This window comes from Lepus europaeus, chromosome 5 (genome assembly GCF_033115175.1).
Source record: "Lepus europaeus isolate LE1 chromosome 5, mLepTim1.pri, whole genome shotgun sequence".
Taxonomy (NCBI): Eukaryota; Metazoa; Chordata; class Mammalia; order Lagomorpha; family Leporidae; genus Lepus; species Lepus europaeus.
In genome coordinates, this window is record NC_084831.1 from 35,977,832 (window position 1) to 35,992,517 (window position 14,686).

The 14,686-nt window shown below is 55.2% G+C and overlaps 1 protein-coding gene across 2 annotated transcripts in view; it reads left to right on the forward strand.

The window, feature by feature from the left end:
- The first annotated feature begins 6,700 nt into the window (after positions 1 to 6,700).
- Positions 6,701 to 14,686, forward strand: part of RNF220 (ring finger protein 220) — a 238,801-nt gene continuing 230,815 nt past the window's right edge. For both annotated transcript variants that reach the window (XM_062191150.1, XM_062191151.1), the window contains exon 1: positions 6,701 to 7,325. In XM_062191150.1, the coding sequence (XP_062047134.1) occupies positions 6,701 to 7,325 (625 nt within the window). The remainder of the gene's footprint in view (positions 7,326 to 14,686) is intronic.

Below are 14,686 nucleotides of genomic sequence, written 5' to 3' on the forward strand. Positions count from 1 at the left end.
GCACTGCTCCTTCTCTCGCACCCACCGAGTCTCTTGATCTGTACATGCAATCCCAGGCAGCTCGCGAGCACACACCCGGGGCCAGCCGCCCGCTGCTGCTGCTGCCGCTGCCGCCGCCGCCGCCGCCGCTGCCTCCGCCGGCCCCGCGCGCCCGGGACTTTTCATGCCCCACACTCTCCGCCTTGCTCCCTGCGTGTCCTGAAAAGTGCGGCCGTGCTCCCCGGCAATTTCCACGGCAAGTACGGAGACCCGGCCGGGGTGTGGGTGCGTGTGCGTGCGCCGGAGGGGTGGGTGCGAGGCCGGCAGGCGGCTCGGGGACCCGGCGAACTTTCCGGGTGCGCTTCCGAGCCACCCGGGCGGCTCCCCGCGGCCGGGGCAGGGGCCGGGACCCGGCCTGGCGCGCCTCCGACCGCCGCCGCCCGGCGCCCGCGCCCTGCGCGCCCCGTGCGCTGCCTCGCTCAAACTTTCCGTCTCGAGTTTTCCTTATGCGTTTTATTTGGGGGGTGCAAGGGGGAGGGACCAGACGCGGGAATTGGACAAGTAGGGCGGGCAAGGGACAGCGAGCGAAGGCAGCGGGACTCCTTTTCTCCATCTTTTAATAAGCCCACTTCCCACTTTGTCCGGGTCGGTCGCGAGAACGCCCTCCGGTCGGGCGACCCCAGCGGGGCTGGGCTGGGTGGCTCGAGGCGGGCAGCTGGAGGCGGGCGGGCCGGCGGGGAAGGGGGATCCGACGAGGACTCACGCCGCCGCCCCGCGCCGCACCCCGCCGACCCGGCGGGACACCCAAGGCCAAAGCTGGCAGAGGGTTGGCCCGGGTGCTCGGCTGACTTTTTGCAGCGGGGGCGGGCGTGGCGGGTGTGGAGGGAGGGAGGTGGGGGGGGGGCTCCGCCGCGGGAAGGAGGCAGGTGCTGGCGCCGAGGCGGACCGTTCCCAACGCCGCCGGTAAAGTGCCCGCCCCGGCCTCGGAGCAGCCCGGCCCGGGGGAGGGGAGGTGTCTCCCGGGACGCTCGGGGTCGGGACCCCTCTCCCAGGGGTCCTCCAGAGTGAGGCAGGAAGACGGTCGTGTAGATTTTTTGGGAGCGTCGCTCTTTTTGTGGTTTTATGTTTTTCTTATCTTAGACCTGCCGTAAACTGAGTAACAATTTCGCTGCTTCCGACTTGAGAACAAAACTTTTCAGCGAGCACGCCGGGCGCTGCAGTCCTGCGGCCGCCGCCGTCGCGCTCGTCGGCCGGGGCCGAGCGACCCTCTGTGCCCGGAGCCCGGCCCCGCCACCGCGCTCCTGAGCCTCCGGCCGCCCCCGCCCCCCAGCCCGGAGCTCTTCAGGGCTCGGCCTGGGCGTTTCGCCTTTGTGCTTTGTAAGAGAGAAAGCCTTTTCTTCCAGGGCACAACAAACTTGGGCGGAGAGCTTCCGTGTGGCCCCCCGGGCGAGGCCGCCCACGGTGGTGAGGCCATCCGAGGGGATGCCCGGCGCGTCCCCTGCTCCAGGAGCCGCGGCGAGAACTCTAGGCCCGGGTGGACCCCGGCCGGCGAGAGAGCGCGGGGTCCCCGAGGTAGCGGGGTCGCGGGCTGCCGGGAGGCAGAGGGAGCGCTCTCGCTACCGGTTACGGACACGCTGCGTTCTCGGGTCCGGGCCGTGGCTCCAGCGGAGGACCGGGGCCTGGGCCCCGAGCCGGGCTCTTGTCGCACCGGTGGGTGCATGGGGCCAGGGCCGTCGGTGTGGGGCGCGGCCCTGCCTGGCAGGCCCGCGTCGTCCGGGGTCTCCCGCCTGCGCCACCTTCCCAGCCCGGGGAGCAGCAGAGAGGAAACACGGGCGCTCGCTGCCCCACCACGCCTGGCAGCCCCGGCTTGCCCGTCGCCTCCGTTTGGACTCGGCTTGAGGGGCAAAAGGGGAGGGAAAGGGAAAACACAGGGATAAAAGAGCGGTTGTGAGGAAGCGGCGAGAGGGACTGGGGAGCGGGGCGGGCAGGGGACCTGCGCCTCGCCAGCCTCCTCCGCTCTCCGCCTCGCGGGCTCTTCCCGGACAGGGAAAATGAGCAGAGGGGGCGAGGCGGGGAGCGAGCGTCGAGGAAAAAGAGCTGTGGGCATCTTTCGTCCTGATCCCTCCAAGCCCACCGAGGTCCGGCCCGAGCGCCGTGAGCTCGCCCGTCGCGCTCCGGCCGAGCTGGGGGAAGGCCGCGGGACGGGGCGGCGCCGCCGCACCGCGCGTGACCCGCAGAGCCGGCCCGGCGGCGAGCGGCGAACGGGGACACACACCTGTTCTGCTAGCCGCGGCGCGGGTCGGTACAGCCCTCGCGTCGGCGCCCCTCGCCGCAGCCCGGAAGCCGGGACGGCCCCGCACCGGCCCGCACTTGCAGGAGAGAGGGAGCCACAGGACCCGGTGCCTGCGCGCCGAAGAGGGGGCGCTGGGACCCGGGCGACCCGCGCGGGGCGGGGCTGTGCGAGGGCTCGCGGTCCTCGGACTTTGGAGGAAGGCGGGCGGCTCGCACCCCCACCCACGGGCCCGTCGCGGCCGCGGACCCGGGCCTCTTGCACGCGGCCGGTGCTTGTTCCCCAAAGTTACGAGCAGATTGTTGCATGCGGAGGTTGTTGGGATCTGAAGTGTTCTTCGTACAAAGGCCACTGGGAGCCAGAGGGGAGAGGTCAGGCCGAGGAGGGGCGGGCTCGGCGTTGCCTGGGCCCCAAGTTGATGTCGGTTTCGCCTTCACCTCTTCCTCCCCCCGTTTCCCCTAAAAGAGTTGGTTGTTCCCCGTCGAGACTTCCTGGCTGGATCCTGCACCCGCTCGCTGAGCCGGCATCCGCGCGGCCCCACACTCTGCGACCACCGGGCGCTCTCGGGTTCCGCGCCCGTCGGCCGAGCAGGCCTGGGTCGGGGTCCGGAGCGCGGACCGACGCGCTGCCGCGCCTGGGGCGCAGACGTGGGCCCTGGCGGGGAGCCGCGTCACCCGGCGCTGCCCGAGGGCTCGCCCGCGGTGGTGCGTGTCTGTCGGAACGGCGTTTCCTAGTACTCCCCCCACCCCACCCCCGGCATTTGGTGTGCGGGAATGCTCCTCGAGCGGAGAAGTCTGTGAACTTAAAAAAGAAAAAAAAATTTTTTTCTTTGCTGCGTCTTTCACCCACACACCCCTTCCCGCTACTCTGGCCTCGTTTCCCATTGTTCTTTGCTTTTTTAAGTTGCCTGTTAATTTTTTAAAAGTTTGTTTATGCAAAGGGAAAAATATCGTTTCATTTGTTCTGTTATTTTCGTCCCTGGCTTCTGGAAACGGTGCAGAGACCACAAACACGTCACCTGTTGTAATCAGCAGAGGGGTGTTGCGTGTGCATTTTAATTGCCTGCAGAGTCGTGGTGCGGTGGGCGCCCTGAGCTCGGCTCCGGGAAGGAGCCCCCTCGCCGCTTTCTTTGTGGCAGTCATTTGCAAGCGGGTTTGGCTCCCGCAGCAGCCGCCGGCCGCAGGCAGCAGCAGCGCCGCTGGCTCCTGCACGGATCCCGGGCGCGGGTCCGGAAGCCCAGCCCCGGGGCAGGGCGGCGCGGGCGCCCACTCTCTGGGACTTTCTCCCGGGCTTTCGGTTTTTCGGTGCGAGCGTGGCGGGTTCGCGCCCGAGAGCGCGCGGCGCTGCGCACCCACTCAGCCTCAGACATTTTCCCGTTCCGCTCGCCGGCTCCTTCGTTTCATTTGTCTGGGCTCTGGCATGTTTAACCACGCAATTAGTAATCTCACTAATTAGTCAGTTCGCTGGCGTTTTGTAATCACTTGAAGCCAGGGTCGGGGGTGTGATTCAAGAAACAAACAAACTCCCACACGTACGGAACTGAAGCAAACCCACCAGGTCAAGGATTTGAAAATTTTAAAAACTCAATATTTGTTGGCCCCTCCGTCCAACCTTACTGCCTGCCAGACGATTTATTTAGCTTCGTGGATTGATCCCTCCTCCTTGTTTAGTTAATTCAACAAAGACTTTTTGCAATCTGTTTGGAGTTTGTCTGAGGCCGTGGAAAAGTAGCTGATGATTTATTTGGTTGCTTTTCGATTTCTGTCTTCAGCCCTTCTTTCTCCTCCTTTCAGCGGGGATGTCAGCTGTTATTACTTCCTATTGATCCCTTTGCAAAGTGAGAAGTGAACTAAAATTAATGTCAATTCCACTGCTCGGATCAATAGCTGGAGTTATTTTAATCTGGATTTGCACGAAGTGCTAAATTAAAAAAAATCAGCATAGAGGCAGAAAAGTAACAGTTACTTACTTTCCCTTGGCCGGTTCTTTACAGTCACCCAAATGCTCCATCAAGCTGATTATCTTACAATCCATATTTTTTTAATTAAGAGGGTCAGTTAGTTTTCTTATTTTGGGTTCTGTGTTTAAACCCATGACATTTTGACATTGGGAGTGTATTAACTATAGATTTTCATAATGACTGTGGCCTGCTGACGCCTCATCTGCACAAGTTGTTCATGTGAGGAGGGGGCAAGGAAGAAAAGGGAAAAGAAACAAGTGCCCCCTTCCCCCACACGGACCAGCGCCCACCCAGCGGTGTGAAAGAGATGGGGCCTGGAAAAATAGTGCTGATTTATTTTCACTGTAATGAAGTTTTCAAATGAATAACCAGGTTTGAGTGATTCACCGTGTTCGGTTAGAGTGTCCGGTGCTGTCGCCAGATTACTAATTTATGAAACTCATTTAACATAATGAGGTGATCTAGGAAGTAAGAATGGAAAGTGAATCCTGGGCGTGGGGGTGGTCGGGAGGGGGCAGCTCTGCCCCTCTCCTCCTGGCTATGCTGTGGCTGCCCCTTTCTCCACCTGCCCCCCAATCACAGTGCCTGCTGACAGATGCGTAGCTTCGTGGAGAGCTGCTTAGAACCTTGGAACAGCCCTACACCCGCTGTCAGGGCGTCCATGTTGTGTGACCATTAATCTGACTTGGAAACAGCCAAGAACAGGATTCCCAGACGTGTCAGGCTAACTGGCTGTCCTTGGCAGATCATTCTCTGCACTGCTATAAGTTGACAGGAAAGTTATTTAAAATTTGGAAGAGAGAAAAATCCGTTAATGTGAGATACATAATCTGGTAATTTAGCAATGATGTCTCTACGGAAAGATGCCAAATGTGGAAGCAGTCGGATGGTGTCCACTCATCTTCCCAATTAATAACAGCCATTGACGCGTCTGCTACAGGATGGAAGAAGGAAATACTCTCTTTGCACTGCATTAAGCCAGGAGCACTGGTCTCCGGTTTAACTGATGTTTCTCTCTTTGAGAGAATAACCAAAATACTCGCTTGTGTTCGGTGGGGATTTTTGTTTTGTTTTGTAATTTGATTTTTTTGAGGAGGGAGTAAATTTTTCTTCTGAATGCAAAGGTTGTAATTTGTCGCAGATGGTGACTTTGGTTACACTTTGAGTTTCATTAAGTTTCTATTTAGTGTGTATTTTGGAAGCCAATGAGTCCTGAGATTCGTCTTATGTTCTCCCGGCTTTTGATAAATAGCCTTTCTCCCATTCCTCACTCCATATACGTTTAGAAATGGAATCAGTGGCTATGAAAATGCACAATCTAAATTTGCAAGGGAAGCTGAAAGAAGTCTCTCCTAACTCAGTTGGTTCCAGGGGCCTTTATTGGTCATCGGCTCTGACTGGGCCAATAAGCAGAGCAAAATAAGTCAGAAATTTTGTTAGCATTTTGCTCTAAATGTTAATGGCAAACCCAAGGCAGTTTACAAATCTACTTAAGAGTGAGTGCATTAGTAACTAAAATTACCGACCCGTTCTCTGCTGCCCCTGGAAGACAGACGCTTCTAGAGAACATATGCCAAAGACACCCATTATGTTTTTAAATATTGTCAGAGACGCCAGGCATTTTATTGATGAAGGCTTTGTTCCTTCTCAGAAGAGAGGAATAGAAAGCCTGTGTGATTAGAGAGGCGTGTGCATCAGAAATCATGTTGCTGCTGTTGGTTCGCATAGCTCTTCTCTCTGGAAGCAGTCTGAGATGACACATGAAGATGCATGTTTATGCATGTGCCGATGCGCAGGGTGGATCCATGTGTGCAGTTTGTACCAACTAATATGTACAGATGTTCCTGGTCTAGATGTGCGTGATGGGGGGCTTTTTCCGTGTCGGGGCCTTGTTAGGGAAGAGGAAGAGAGGATGCATGGGTGGAAACTGATCTCTGAACATCAGGCCCGCCATGAATGGTGCATCTTTACAAATACAGACACACACACACACACCCCCCCCCCCCACCTCATCTGCCCGGAGACTTGGCCTTGCAAAGCTCATCTGCTCAGGGGATGTTGTATTTGGAGGTTTTATGATTTTTTTTTTCTTTGCCGGGCTCAGGCGCATTTCACCCGGAACGTGTAGGGACCAAAGTCAGCTACGCGTAGATCACAGTAAGTTGTCTATTGATTTTCCGGAATGAAAATGGCCTGCCGCCGCTGCCCACCGGCTCCCGAGGCCGGTGGTGTCTCTCGCCCAAGCATCTGTAAGCCAGAAGGATGGTGTTTCGGTCACTTGGGGTTTCCCTTTTTTGCCTCCCCCTGACTTTCCTCCCCCTCTTTTTTTTTTTTCTCTTTGCTGTTTCCGCAGGTCTCGGAAGGGGATGATTCCCCAGTAATCGTGCCTGCCCTGATCCGAGGTGCCGCCTGGCCTCCCTCCCCAGGGGAGACTGCTTCCTGTGTGACGCCAGCCTTCGGAAGAGACCCCAATGGACTTACACCGGGCAGCCTTCAAGATGGAGAACTCATCCTACCTTCCCAACCCCCTGGCATCCCCAGCACTGATGGTCTTGGCGTCCACGGCCGAGGCCAGCCGTGATGCTTCCATCCCTTGTCAGCAGCCACGACCCTTCGGTGTACCTGTCTCAGTAGACAAGGACGTGCATATTCCATTCACCAATGGCTCCTACACCTTTGCCTCCATGTACCACCGGCAAGGTGGGGTGCCGGGCACCTTTGCCAATCGTGATTTCCCCCCTTCCTTACTGCACCTCCACCCTCAGTTTGCCCCCCCAAATCTAGATTGCACCCCCATCAGTATGCTGAATCACAGTGGTGTGGGGGCTTTCCGTCCCTTTGCCTCCAGCGAGGACCGGGAGAGCTATCAGTCAGCCTTCACGCCGGCCAAGCGACTTAAGAACTGCCATGACACAGAGTCCCCCCACTTGCGCTTCTCTGATGCAGATGGCAAGGAGTATGACTTTGGGACACAGCTGCCGTCTAGCTCCCCCGGTTCACTTAAGGTTGACGACACTGGGAAGAAGATCTTTGCGGTCTCTGGCCTCATTTCTGACCGGGAAGCCTCATCTAGCCCAGAGGACCGGAATGACAGATGTGAGTACTTTGGTTCGAGCCCTCCCTTCCCCCTCACCCTGAGTGAGCTCTGCCTTGCAGCCATGTTCAACAGGTCAGTGGCACCGCGGTGCTCCTGGCCAACTGCTTCCCTCTCACTAGTGTGGAGCGCACTCACTTGTCTGCCATCAGGGAGCATTGGTAGTCTTTGCAGGAAGTGTTTTTCTGAAGGTGGCCAAAGGCAAGTTGGCCCCCGGTGCTGTCTTTCTCTTGGGGACACGGCTGGCTTACTCTCTGGGGACTCTGGAGGGAAGAGGGGTGCAGAGATGCAGTGGAGTGAATGTCACTGCATTAGCAAAGGTGGGGCCCTAGGGAATTCCGGGGGTGAGCTAGAGAAACCCACCCATCCCTCCTCTTCCTTGCTGTGCTCATTGCTTGTCTCTGATCTCGGCATTATTTTTTTTAGCTTTTTCATTGTACCACATCCCACAGGCTCCACGTGATTCTATTTTCCCAACTCTCAGCCCTTGTCCACATCAGGCTATTTTTCAGACAAGGACAAAGGTGTCGTCAATCACCATAAAGCATTTCAAGCAGCTGTGTTTTCCTTGCAACCGCAAGGCTAGAAAGCTGACTTCTCTTGGGACCTAACAGGTCTGCTGGCTGCTTATCCTGGGGCTCACTCTCAGGACTAGACACGGTTGACCTGTGTGACTGCTCCGTATTTGATGTTTGCAACTATTATTAATTTCTGCTTATGAAACGGCTTTTCTCATGTTCTCCGAGTGCCTTGTTGGGCCTTGGCTACTCTCACCCATGGTGGGAACTGCACCTTTATTTAGTACTTGGAGGCCAGGAGTGCTGAGCCCAGCAATCTCCCACTCTGATATAATCAGAAAAATAATTGTGTTTTGAAACTTTCGGGCTGTGGGGAGATGGAGCAGTTTTCTTCAAGCCTGGTGAGAATTTATGAACTGAGGGTGTTTTCCCATCCAACCTTTTGTTCCAAGATTTGCCTCATTTTATTTTCTTAAGAAAACTACATCTGAGGTTTGCTTTCCCCTCCTCTCGGTTTTTTGTGCTCCTGTCCTCTCTATAACCACCAACACGAATGCCGTTTTTTTTTTTTTTTCTTCTCTTTATGATGCCGAGGAGAGTAATAGAGACATTGCCGCTCTCTCCCCTGTCGGCGCTGCTTCCTCAGGCTGTCTCCTTGAATTAGGCACTGTGTTAACTTTCCTGCGCTAAAAGGCATCTGCCTAAACCCAGCGTACCTTTTCAATAAAAGTCATCATAAAATCAACCTGCCTTGTAAATCCATCGCTCTCCGGTTTTGAAATATGTTGCGAGTGTGTCTTTTATGTCCGCGTCTGTGAGCCGGAGACCTCCCCACTGAAGGCAGAGGTTGCTGTGTGACAGCACAGCTGCCAGCGCGCCTCGCTCACTTGCGCTGTGGCTCTCTTTCACCTTTTCCCTTTCTGTTGACTTGTGTGTGTTCTGATCCTGCTTCTTGGAGATACCTGCTGAACAGGTATAGCATTGTGTTGCTCTGTTCTGTTTTATTTTAGCTGCCGTTTGTAGAGTGATGTGTAAGTGATCAAGGGTAGCTGTAACCCGACCTCTGGCTGAAACTGCCCTGGGTTAGGGTGGGACTGCTTCTGCCCTTTTATTTCTCCAAATGCAAGTGGAAAATGAAATCCTCTCGAAACTAATATGCCACAAGTAACATCTGGAGATCAAGATTCCTTTCTTCTCACCCAACAGATCCAGCTTGTCCCCATTCTTCTTTTTATCCCAAGTCTGTATCTGACTCCCAGAGCAGGAGGAAGCTTGTTAGCCAAGTCAGGACTCACAGATGCGGATAGCCATTCCCCTCGGAGTGTCAAAGCCATAACTCTTCCGTTTGCCTGGTTTGCATTGTGTGGTGGTGCCATCCCCCATGGAGATGGAGCCCTCACCCAGGAGTACGCCTGGGTGGAGAAAAATTAAATGAGTCTGTCTCCCAAAGTGAAATGGAATTCTGACCTTGAAATTAATGAGATTCTGATCAGAAGGGTGGGGAAACTTCTTTATTTCAGATTGGAGTGTTACAGAAATTGGAATCCTTCCCCCTTTTGTTCAGAATAGTCCTCCCTGTGGGCTGCTGTGGGTGTTCCTTCTCAGACATGCACCGTGGGCCTAGGGGAGTGTCTGTGACTGAGGGTGTTTGTGGACGACCACGGTGTCTGGGTTGCATTGGTGACCGGTCTTTCACCAGAAACAAAGGTGCAAAGTCAAGAGACTGTCCGCCTTGTCAGCCTGCAGCCACCCTGGGTTGGCGCCTCTTTGCTCCTTCCTTTCCCTAGGTGGTGCAGCAGCCTTCACAGAGTTGCAGCGGGTGGCATTGGTGCTTACGGTTTGGGGTGTTCGGAAAGCAGGAGAAACAGTTTTTCGGTAGGAAAGGATTGAGGAGGCGCTGTGACAAAGTCGGCAGCAGCTTTCTTGGCTCCTGTCATACGCCGGCATGTGTCGGAATATTTATGGTCTGTTTTATGTAAATACATATTTAAGGGCCGTTAGAAGGGCTGATTATTCCCACTAGATGCCTTTCAGGCCCTCCCTACAGAACCGTTTTGAAATAAGTAATATTTCTCAGATAATCGAGTGACAGCCTGCAAGACTGCCTCCAAGGGGAGAGAGCCACAGGGGCCAAGGGGCGGTGATGGGGGCCGAGGGAGGATGGGGAGGCCAGAAGAGAAGAGAGCAAGTGTTCAGGAGGGCGAAGTAAGAAGACGCAGGGCATTTGTCCAGCTTGCCAAAATGAGCCATGTATATTTTGGGGGGGAGGGTTAGTTTTTGAAATTTAGAATTAATTTCTGATGCGGCTCACTCATCTTCCAGTTCTCTCTTATACATATTTTTTCATAGAATAACTAACGCAACAGTAAATTCCTAAATAAGCAGTTAGTTTTAGAGTGTTGTTGGCAGTTGGGGAAGGGGGTGAGTATGGCTGTGTGTGTGTGTGTGTGTGTCCCTTGCTTAGAGCAGAAGTTTTATGACTGAGTTTGAGGTCATTGAAAAATCAGTTTTATCGCGGAAACACTGACAGTTTTCACTGGTACAGCCACCTCCTGCTGGCAACTCTGCATCCTGTGCTGATAGGGCCGCACGCGGGTGCATTGCAACAAGGGGCCTGCAGCGCACAACGCCCTTGGCTCAAAACCGGTCCTCAGAGGCAGGGTTTCTCCTGTGATTAAATTTGCAGATTTTTTTTTTTTTTTTTTGGTAGAATGACATATAGCTATTTGGGTAAAATATCCTCTTTCCTAGTACATGATTCCAATTGGCTTGCCTGTCCACCCACCTGGCATCACAGGGGATACCCGAGGTAGGTGTTGGGCTCTGTGGAAAAAAGCAGCTGTACAGAACTGACTTATTTGCCCTGCAGAATGGGAGAAGGGTTGTGTGAGGAGCTGTTCCTAGAGGAGGCGTTCGCTCCGTGGGAAGGGGGCTGAGGGAACTCCTGTTCAATTGTTGCTCCCTGAGCCCGTTCCCAAGGCTCCTCGTGCAGGGAAAGGCGCTCACATTTATGGGCCAATTAGAAACTGTGCATGTGTGTCTTACCTATGAGGTGTCTACAGATCTATTTCCCAAGACCTTTAAAAAAAAATATCCCCGTTAAGGAAACTTTCCAACAAAGAAGAAAGACAAACATTGTCTATTGCCTTGTGCTAGAATCCTTGGCATTTGTGACCTGCTTAGCACTCTAGCTCCTGTCCTGTGCATCCGCTGATGGCTCTCTCTAGGCTGCCCCTCTGTCCGGATCCCTGCCCCGGTGGCAGTCTTTGGCCAGCCTTCTGGTCTACCCACTCAGCCTAAACTGGGGCTGACCCAGGTGCATGCTCACTGTAGGGCCGTCTGGCTCACTCCAGGGATGGGCACTGGGCATGGGTCCTCAAAGGCTTTGCATGGCCCTGCCCTGTGGCTGGGCAGATTCACAGGCAGCCAGGAAACTTGGTGGCTCCCAGCAGTCTCTGGGTTTCTGCTTGGCTCTCCTCTGTGATCTGTGTAGCAAGTCCTTCTCAGGCCCCAAAGGCCCTGAATAGGGGGTGGTATTTTGCACTGTGAGCTGTGTCTTTATAAAAGCATGTATCCAGGAGCGCATGTTCTAAGAATGCATGTTCCAAGAATGAGCAGAACCCACCCAGGCCCCGGGCTGCCTGGAATGAGCAGAGCCTGGCTGACAGCCTGCCAGTGGGTTGGGGGTGGGTTGGGGCGATGCTATTCCAAGGGCTCTGGGCCTGAAGGGGGAGCCCGGGACGCTAGTTCGGGCTTTTAGGAGAATCACTGCCTCTGGGGAGAATGGAGGCAGTGCCCAGGTCACCAGGCTCCACCTCTGGATTGCAGCTGGAGCGGATGACCGCTGTGAAGGGTCAACACATCACCAGAGGGTTCCCGCTGCCCTGACTGCGCACACCTAGCTGCGCCCGGGCTCCCCCGGGGCGCGAGAACTCCTGTGATGTGTGCGGTGATTTCTGGTTGTTCACTCCCTACACAGTCATGGAGACTCCTTTTCGTGCTGCTGGGTTTAATTGTCTTGTCGGGATAAAGAAATGTTTGCACAGCTAAAGTGGGGCCGGGCTGGACGGGAGCAGTCCCTGATGGCTGCAGAGCCATCTGGCCTGGCTTGGCTCGGCTCGGCGCGCCGCTCGCCGGCGGCTGGGCTCGCTCTCGCCGTGGCGCCCGCGCCGCTGCGCGCTGCGCTGCGCGGTGGCGGCCCGCGCGCGGCGGGAATGCCTAATCACCATGGTGAGAAGCGGACGCCGCCCGCCCTCCCGGCAATTGTCATGCAGAAGTGATCCGGGCTGCCGCTTCCTCGCGGCCGCCCGCCAGCCCTCGCCGCGCCCGGCAGAAGGGTGGCTGGTAATTGATCGTTTGGGGGCGGGGGCGCGAGAGGCGCGAGGACCCCCCCCCCCCCAGCCTCCGCCCTCGGGAGGCTCGCGAGGACTCTCTGAGATGTTGGGGACCTCGCAGTCGCTCTGCGGGACGTGGGGGCCGCGGGAGAGCGCCGCGCGTCCCTACACCCCCGCGTCTTCTCGCCCCTGGGTCGCCCTAAGGACCCAGCCCCGGCTCGATTCCCTGTCTGTCCTCTTGGGACGGAGAATTGGGGGCGGGGTAGGGGGCAGAGGAGCGAGCGTGACAGCAGGGTGGGGGGCAGCGCCCACGGCCGTGGGGGCCTGGGGCTAGGGGGAGGGGCCACGGCGAGCGGTGCGAGGGCGGAGGAGGGGCCAGGGCGTGTGGCCCGGGGCGTGAACGTGCGGACGCGCGCCGGGACCGGGCTTTGCCCCGGGCGCCGGGCCACTGCCTGGGCTTTCCCTGCGGTCCGCAGCGTTCCCCGGCTCCTCCTCCCACCTGTGAAGCGCCTGGGGCGCGTGTCCGAGCCCGGGCTCCGCGGGCTGGCGGCGGCGGCGGCGCCCGGGCGAGGCCCGCAGCCGGGGCATCGCGGCGCTCGCTACGGTCTCGGCGGGTTCTGGAGCGCTTCCCACGGGAAGTTTTCCGAAGCTGCCTTCCGGTCGGTGGCCCCAGGTTGATGATTCGGTGGCCCTTTTTTGTTTGAAAACAAAACACATGCATTGTATCCAAATAACAGAAGTTGCTCTCCCTTCCCACCCTCTAGCTCATTAGAAAGGGAAGAGGAAACTGAAAAAATAGAATTATATTTTTATGTTGCTTTTTCTTATTTTTAACCCTTATTAGCTGAAGCCATCTAACAGATATTAGCGCACATGGATGTATTATTTGTTAATATTAGGGATTTGGGGTAGCAGCATATTTTATGGAGCTATGTTTTTATAATGCTTTTCTTATATTTGACTCAAAGCCACACCCTTCTGGTTAATATCAGAGCATGCGCTGGACCGTACTCTTTACAAGTACCTGAGCGTCGGAGCCATCAGATCGTACCTTTCATTGTAAAATCACGTGATTCTAACGCCACAATAACAGGACTTTTTGGATTTGACTGTTCTCTTCCAACAGTTTAATGGCATGTCCCAACACCATCTTAAAAACAGACTTAAGGATAATTTCTTGCTGTATAGCAGCTAAAATGTCTCAAATTTTTAAAAGTATCATTTACTTTGTGGTTGAACATAGGGTGTTTTTATCCCCAAAGTGTGTGTCACAGAGTTGGGATTTGTAAATATCTCTTTCTTTAGGGTGAGGAGGAGACTTTTCTGCAAAAGAACTTTTTTGCCTTTCCTGGGAAGAGACCCCTGAGGGGATGGTGGGTTTAGGCCTGGAGAGGTGACAGCCTGGGTGGGGAGTGACAGTGCTCAGCGGAAATGCCTCACCGTGCATTGGACTTTCCTGTTGCCTTGATCAAATTCTACCTTTGGTGTTTACATTTTTTTAAAAATTTTGCATTGGTGCCTGTGATTCAGTATTGACTACCTTGTTGGTGGTTGATGATGATCTAGCTTTTACTCCTAAGTTTTCATCAACTTAACAGCCTTCCGCATTTCACTGGACAGTGTGTATTAGGCTGTGCTGTCCCAAAGGCATAGGGGTTGGAGGAGAGAAAGGATGAGTTTACTTATGCCTTGACAGTTGATCAGGACAAAGAGAATTTTTCAAGAGATGGGAAATCATCTTTCTCAAATGCAGACTTTGTTGCTTATTTGAGGGTCCTGACCATCTTTCATAGCGTAAGACGTAATTTAAATTTTGCTTTTTTCCTTCGAACTCTAGAAACCTGAGATCAGCGTCTGTCCCCTTCCCTAAGGTTTCCCTGCCTCATCACCTCCCCTGTGGTGGAGTCCCACGTAACGGGTCTGCTTTGGGCCTGTATGTTAGAAAGTTCTCCCTACTTCCTGGTTGAAGCGGGAGACAGCCAGGTGCTGGGGCTCCTGCAGACACGCCAACTACCCCGGCAATTCAGATCGTCTGCTGTGAGCCTTCTCTGTGGAATACATGCTGATGGAAGGCGACCCAGAGGAAGTGAAAGTTGTCTTGTTGGGGAGACGTGGTGCTGCGGCCAGTGCATCCAGTTGAAACCACTGGAGGGTTAGCGAGTCTCGAGCCACACAGGTGAAGAAGGAACCTTGCGGTGCAGTCTCGTGAGAAATCAAGCGGAGCAAGCCTGCGTGTGACTCACCACCTCAGTTGTCTTTTGCAACTGAGATTCATTCATTCACAAGCATACATCCGGCTTTACAGCCATCTTAGCCTAGCAGGCAGAAGGTTGGAGGGAGGGGCAGGGGCCCACCCTGGGGAGACCTTGGCTTTCTTCTAAGGTGTGTGATTCCCAGTTAATCCTGTACTGATTTCTTTTGACCTTGCTTTTAGGGGTTTGATTTAAACCAAACCAGAGTGGCCTGGCATAATAAATATGTTTTGGAAGCATAAAAGCTGTATGTGAGCCT